This window comes from Cannabis sativa, chromosome 6 (genome assembly GCF_029168945.1).
Source record: "Cannabis sativa cultivar Pink pepper isolate KNU-18-1 chromosome 6, ASM2916894v1, whole genome shotgun sequence".
NCBI lineage: Eukaryota > Viridiplantae > Streptophyta > Magnoliopsida > Rosales > Cannabaceae > Cannabis > Cannabis sativa.
The window spans coordinates 73,758,808-73,766,287 of NC_083606.1; the positions used below are offsets into that span (position 1 = coordinate 73,758,808).

Genomic DNA, 7,480 nt, shown 5'->3' on the forward strand with positions numbered 1-7,480 from the left:
TCAAGGGCTACAATCATGCCTGGAGCCAGCTTCGGCCGAACCCAAAGTTTTGAGGCTAAAACTGGCCCTGCCAAAGCCCATCCTAGCCTCATACAATATAGATATATATATACCCCCACTACCGAAAGCTCTATATATATCCTCCTCTTCTTCTCCTTTGTCCATTTAATTACTTCATTTTAGCAGAGCTTGACAAAATCTCCTTTTTCTCACAATCTTTTCCTTAATTCTCTTAGCCCCAGAAAGAAAGAAAGAAAGAAAGAAAGAAAGTTCATCAGTTGTAAGAAAATGCCAGCCGTCGGCATACCTAGTACCGGTGGTGCCGGTAAGTCCTACCCGGGGAAACTGACTCCATTTGTGACCGTGACATGTATTGTTGCAGCCATGGGCGGTCTGATTTTCGGTTACGATATTGGGATTTCTGGTACTTAAACTTAACTACCTCTTGTATCCATGCATATATTTTTACGTAGAAATTGATTTATCTAACAATTTAATCGTGCACTACTACAAAATAGATTTTTGGTGTCAGTTCGAGAGACGCTTTTTTTAAAAAACTGACACTAAAAACCATCCCAATTTTTTGGTCTCAGTTTATAACTGACATCTATAATGAATTTTTTAGTGTCGGTTAATAAACCGTCACTAAAAATATAACTGAGACTAATTTTTTTTTTTTTAAAAAAATTTAACATACAGAATAAGTATAAGTTTCAATTTATAACCGACACTAAAAGATTCACTTATAGGAATTTTTTATTAAAATAATAAAAAAAGTTTCAGAATTATATATATAAAAAAAGGTATAAATAAAATATTGTGAAACCCTAATTGAAAACCATCCATCTTCCGTTCTCACTCTCTCGATACCCTCTCCCTGTCTCTGCTCCCTGTGCTCCCTGAAATGTCATCGTCCTCCTCCTCTGTTCATCTCCCTCTCTCCATTTTAACCCCAAAACTCGACACGCCTAAACCCCAAAACGCCGTCACAGTCCGACTGCCCATTCACTCCGCTCTCTCTCTCTCTTTTCTCTCGGCTCCAATTCTGCCCTAGCCTCTCTTCAATTCTGGTAAGTATTGTTTCAAACTCGCTTTGATTCTCACCTCCAAAATCTAATCTCTTAAGTCTCATTTTGTGCGTTAATTTTTCTTTTTTCTTTTTCCTTTCGAAATGTTTTGGATGTTATTGTTGAGTTTTGAAGTTCTTTAACTTGAATATATATAATAAGTAATGTGAATAATGGAAGTGGAAGAGCTCAACTCATGATTCTTATGATCGAGTAATTGATCAATATATGTAACTTTATTTTTTTTCCTTTCTGTTTTCTTTCTCTTACCATGGGATAATTTGTATACAGTAGAGTTTAACATCATTATCTTGTTCCAGCAATTTTTTTTTTAAAAAAAATCATCCTGCTGTTGTTGTCTAATTCTATTTAATTCCTTGAAACATTGATTATGACAATTAATCAAAGCTGAAAGAAAAGACAGACAGATTTAAAGAGAGAAAAAAAATGAGAAACCACATACAGTAAGGACTTCATATAGCAGAGTCTTTAACTTTTCAATGGGCCATAATAAGAATTTAGGAATTGTATTGTTATTGAGAAGTAGCTCATTGGATTGTGAATCGTTATTTGTTTATCTTGAATTTCCTCTATGATTTTGGCTATTAATTATTTGTGTTTTAAGAGATAATTATAAGATGTTGAATGTGAATTGCAATTGGTGGAGAGTTTTCAGAGTTGTCATCCTAGTATGAATGGTTTGACAGTTGTGTTTTGGTCTCATGATTCTTAGTAAGGTTTGGTTTGTTGTTTGAGCTTAAATATATATATATATATATATATATATATATATATATTTTGTACCATAAGTTGGGCATGAGTTGATGAAATATGGTCATAAATTTGCTTTGATTTCCATAGGTGAAGATAGCCCATATTCAATTTTCTTGTGCTTTGAAATATGGATCATGCCAATCTTGTTGCCCATATCACAACCGAAAAGGTGTCGAAGATAGCCCATATTCAATTTTCTTGTGCTTCTGCACATCAAATCGGCCACAGTTCTAAGACTAGGGGCTTTGGAACGGATACTCTCCATCAATTCACGAAATTGATCATAGTCCAACCATGGAATCCACGGCTGCCACCACACATCAACATCTTCACCCGAAATAAGGACTGTACAAGCCCCCTTACAAATCGCATTCCTAGCTCCCAAGATGCCTCGCCACAAAAAACTATCATAATTCTTTTCTTGTACACTCCAAAAAGACTCTCTGGGAAAGTACTTTCCTTTGAGAATATTGCACCAAGGTCGATTTACTTTGCAGGCCAAAAACAAAGCAAGTTTAGCAAGCAAGGCATGGTTAATATCTTCGAAACGGCGAAAGCCTAAGCCCCCCCTCATCTTGGGTTGGCAGAGAGAATTCCACGACCTGCCAGCCCACATATTCTGGTTGTCGAGCGAGCCATTCCACCAATACCTTCGAACCACCGCATCAAGCTCTCGACAAGAAGAGAGGGGAATTTTAAAAGTAGACATAGCATAATTCGGTAAGGCCAAGGCGACCGAGTTGATGTACACCATTCTACCAGCCTTAGAAAGCGACTTTAGTTTCCACCCCTAAAGTCTCTCCACCAACTTGGTTTTGAGAAAGTTAAAGTCTTTCCTCTTGCTCCGATCGAAAATAAATGTATTATCCAAGTGTTTCTTTGAGTTCAGAACCACACTCAGATTCAACTTACTTTCAATGGCCACCCGAAGCGAGTTAGAACAATTACCCGAAAAGAAAATCCCCGATTTCTGTTTACTACACAACTGTCCCGACCAATCTTCAAATTTTTGGATGCATCCATTCAAAGTCTCCACATCCCTAAGATTAGCTCTAGAGAAGATGATGGTGTCGTCCGCAAACATGAGATGAGAAATAACAGGGACATTTCGTGCCACCTTGATACCATGGAGTAAACCTCTGTCTTGTTCAAGAGTAAGAAGCCGAGATAGCACTTCATTGCAAAGGAGAAATAGATAAGGTGACATGGGATCCACCTGTCGCATTCCACGTCCTGGCTTGAATCTTTTCAAAGGTTTCCCGTTGAGAAGGATGGAATAAGAAACGGTTGACACACAACACATCACCTGAAGAATCATTTTCAGAGTATATAGAACAATCGGTAGCCACTTCACTTAACCATTTTACATTTCAAATAACTGATATCCAAACGTATGACTATCATATCATGCATAGTCTCTCTCTTTATCATCACTAATATTATTTTCACTTTTTTTTTTCAATCCTCCTCGCTTCACGGGTAAATCACTACAAATTTTTTTTACTTTTAGTCACAATAAAATTTGTAACTAAAAGTGAAAAAATTGTGACTAATTATAAATTATAATTCTTGTGTTGTGACTAAAAAGTCCGTGGCTAAAAGTATTAGTCACAAAAATTACAATTTTTTGATTTTTTAAAAAAGAAAATACATATTATTTTTAGAGATAAAAAATTGGAAGCATTGCAGGCCAGTACGTATTGATTACGTATGCAGTTCAGCTGGTGTGGAATGATGTTACTTAGGTCACATGCATGCATGCATGCCTACATCTTTCATCATCAACTCATCTTTCTACAATTCTGATTTTGCAAAGACTGGACTCATTACTTCATCCAATCCAACTAATTAATTAATTAAACCTCATACAATATTTCTTTTTTCATTAATGGATTTAATTAATTCCTAACATCATCATCGCCTAATTAATTGTCCTCCCATAATTAAATTTATGTGGTAGAGTAAACTTTGTATAATTATGGGAGGACAATTTAATTAGGCGATGATGATGTTAGGAATTAATTAAATCCATTAATGAAAAAAGAAATATTGTATGAGGTTTAATTAATTAATTAGTTGGATTGGATGAAGTAATGAGTCCAGTCTTTGCAAAATCAGAATTGTAGAAAGATGAGTTGATGATGAAAGATGTAGGCATGCATGCATGCATGTGACCTAAGTAACATCATTCCACACCAGCTGAACTGCATACGTAATCAATACGTACTGGCCTGCAATGCTTCCAATTTTTTATCTCTAAAAATAATATGTATTTTCTTTTTTAAAAAATCAAAAAATTGTAATTTTTGTGACTAATACTTTTAGCCACGGACCTTTTAGTCACAATACAAGAATCATAATTTATAATTAGTCACAATTTTTTCACTTTTAGTTACAAATTTTATTGTGACTAAAAGTAAAAAAATTTGTAGTGATGATTTACCCGTGAAGCGAGGAGGATTGAAAAAAAAAAGTGAAAATAATATTAGTGATGATAAAGAGAGAGACTATGCATGATATGATAGTCATACGTTTGGATATCAGTTATTTGAAATGTAAAATGGTTAAGTGAAGTGGCTATTGATTGTTCTATATACTCTGAAAATGATTCTTCAGGGGATGTGTTGTGTGTCAACCGTTTCTTATTCCATCCTTCTCAACGGGAAACCTTTGAAAAGATTCAAGCCAGGACGTGGAATGCGACAGGTGGATCCCATGTCACCTTATCTATTTCTCCTTTGCAATGAAGTGCTATCTCGGCTTCTTACTCTTGAACAAGACAGAGGTTTACTCCATGGTATCAAGGTGGCACGAAATGTCCCTGTTATTTCTCATTTCATGTTTGCGGACGAAACCATCATCTTCTCTAGAGCTAATCTCAGGGATGTGGAGACTTTGAATGGATGCATCCAAAAATTTGAAGATTGGTCGGGACAGTTGTGTAGTAAACAGAAATCGGGGATTCTCTTTTCGGGTAATTGTTTTAACTCGCTTCGGGCGGCCATTGAAAGTAAGTTGAATATGAGTGTGGTTCGGAACTCGGAGAAACACTTGGGTAATCCATTTATTTTTGGTCGGAGCAAGAGGAAAGACTTTAACTTTCTCAAAACAAAGTTTGTGGAGAGACTTGAGGGGTTGAAACTAAAGTCGCTTTCTAAGGCGGGTAGAATGGTGTACATCAACTCGGTCGCCTTGGCCTTACCGAATTATGCGATGTCTACTTTTAAAATTCCCCTCTCTTCTTGTCGAGAGCTTGATGCGGTGGTTCGAAGGTATTGGTGGAACGGCTCGCTCGACAACCAGAATATGTGGGCTGGCAGGTCGTGGAATTCTCTCTGCCAACCCAAGATGAAGGAGGGCTTAGGCTTTCTTCGTTTCGAAGATATTAACCATGCCTTGCTTGCTAAACTTGCTTTGTTTTTGACCTGCAAAGTAAATTGACCTTGGTGCAATATTCTCAAAGGAAAGTACTTTCCCAGAGAGTCTTTTTGGAGTGTACAAGAAAAGAATTATGATAGTTTTTTGTGGCGATGCATCTTGGGAGCTAGGAATACGATTTGTAAGGGGGCTTGTACAGTCCTTGTTTCGGGTGAAGATGTTGATGTGTGGTGGCAGCCGTGGATTCCATGGTTGGACTATGATCAATTTCGTGAATTGATGGAGAGTATCCGTTCCAAAGCCCCTAGTCTTAGAACTGTGGCCGATTTGATGTGTAGAAGCACAAGAAAATGGAATATGGGCTATCTTTGATACCTTTTCAGTTGTGATATGGGCAACAAGATTGGCATGATCCAAATTGATATGAATGCTACTAGTGACTTTCTAATTTGGAAGGAGTCTCTGGTGGGAAATTTCAGTGTTAATGGGGCTTATTGGATCGACCAAAAAGAGAGGTTTGGAGAAAAAAGATGAGTTATGGAGCTGGATTTGGAACTCTAAGGTTCATCCACGGATGAGTTTGATATTATGGAGAGTATGTTCGAGTGTGTTGCCTACGGGTGATAAATTTCTTCCATTGGAAGCAAACACTTGCCCCGTATGTCATATGGCCCCTGAATCGGCTATCCATCTTTTTGCTAAATGCAGTTTTGCTACTGCTTTATGGTTCTCTAGTCCTATGCCCATAAGGATCGACAGGGTGGCGGGTGCCAATATGCAGGAGGTCATCCACAATCTATGCAGTTCTTTTGACTTCTCTCTTCGGCCCAAACTTCTCAACTGCATTGGGGTGATTTTGGATTGCATTTGGAACACAAGGAATAAAGTGTACGATTCCGTGGATTATATGCCTAATGTGAATTTGATCAGAGGGGAAGTTTTCAGCAGAGTGTCTGAATTATGCCAGGTTGTTGAGGCCAATTTAAGTCTGTCGAACAACCATGAAGGGGAGACCTCGCCGAGGATATCCACAAACACTTTTATCATGGTGGACGGTTCTTTCAAGGATGGTACCTACGGGTGTGCTATGGTGGCCCTGGATAAAGGTTATATGGAGTGGTGGCAATGCACCTCCTCTGGTGAGGGAGAGTCCGCTCTTGAAGCTGAGATGCAAGCAATTCTGGTGAGTCTGCAGTGGGCGTTTCTGCAACAGTGGGATAATTTTACAATTATCTCGGACTCAAAGGTGCTGGTGGAGGCTATTCGTGCTAAAAAAGCTCCGGCTTGGAAGTGCTCTGCGCTTTTTTCCCTCATTTTACTTAAACTATCTCAATTTTCTGTTTGTTACTTTGTTTTTTGCTAAAAGAGAGCACTTTTCTTAAGTTGATGGCTTAGCCAAGTCGGCAAGAGCTTGTAATGCTGGCTGCCAGACTTCTAAAGGGGAGGAATTTCCCCCTGTGAATTCCATTTTCCTTACTTCTTCAATCTAATTCGAACTGAGGTTCTTTCAAACAAAAAAAAAAGTTAATATAAAAGTTAGATGACAATTTTAAGTGTGAAATTAAAAACTGACTTACAATCCTCCAAAAAAAAAACTAACTTACAAAGTGGTATTCCCATCAAATTCTCAAGTTGATTTGCATCACGCCAAATTAGCTAGCTAGCTAGCTATATAGTCGATTGACTTTTAAAAGAATATACTTAATTATTAAAAAAAAAGTAGTTAAGTTGTCTCTAATAATTGTCCTAAATATTTATTTCAATTTATAAATTTGGTAAATATTCAATCTTAAAGGTTGGACAATAAATATTTTATTTAAAATAGTTATAAAAAAAATTGATTGAAAATAATAGTTAATAGGGGTGCTTTTTAAAAAATTTAGGGACAATATTTTGTCACTCTTAAAATTTATTTTTCATTGACTATGATTAATTTTTTAACAATATTCATTATTAATTTTCTTAATAATTATACTAATGAGTAATTACATGGTTAATTCAAAACATATATACTAATCCTTAGATATCCACAAACACTTTTATCATGGTGGACGGTTCTTTCAAGGATGGTACCTACGGGTGTGCTATGGTGGCCCTGGATAAAGGTTATATGGAGTGGTGGCAATGCACCTCCTCTGGTGAGGGAGAGTCCGCTCTTGAAGCGAGATGCAAGCAATTCGAGTGAGTACGCAAAGGTGGGCGTTTAACAGCAACAGTGGGATAATTTTACAATTATCTCGGACTCAAAGGTGCTGGTGGAG

General features: G+C 37.1%; 1 protein-coding gene across 1 annotated transcript; it reads left to right on the top strand.

Moving 5' to 3' along the window:
- The first annotated feature begins 815 nt into the window (after window positions 1-815).
- LOC115725428 (uncharacterized) lies at window positions 816-6,814 on the top strand. The gene is made up of 2 exons (XM_061117647.1): window positions 816-1,070; window positions 5,699-6,814. The coding sequence occupies exon 2, from the start codon at window positions 5,704-5,706 to the stop codon at window positions 6,580-6,582; it is 879 nt and encodes a 292-aa protein (XP_060973630.1). The 5' UTR covers window positions 816-1,070; window positions 5,699-5,703; the 3' UTR covers window positions 6,583-6,814.
- Window positions 6,815-7,480: the final 666 nt, after the last annotated feature.

What these genes read in the sequence shown, in the direction of transcription:
- LOC115725428 (XM_061117647.1), top strand. Translation starts at nt 5,704, where the DNA reads ATGGGGCTTATTGGATCGACCAAAAAGAGAGGTTTGGAGAAAAAAGAT.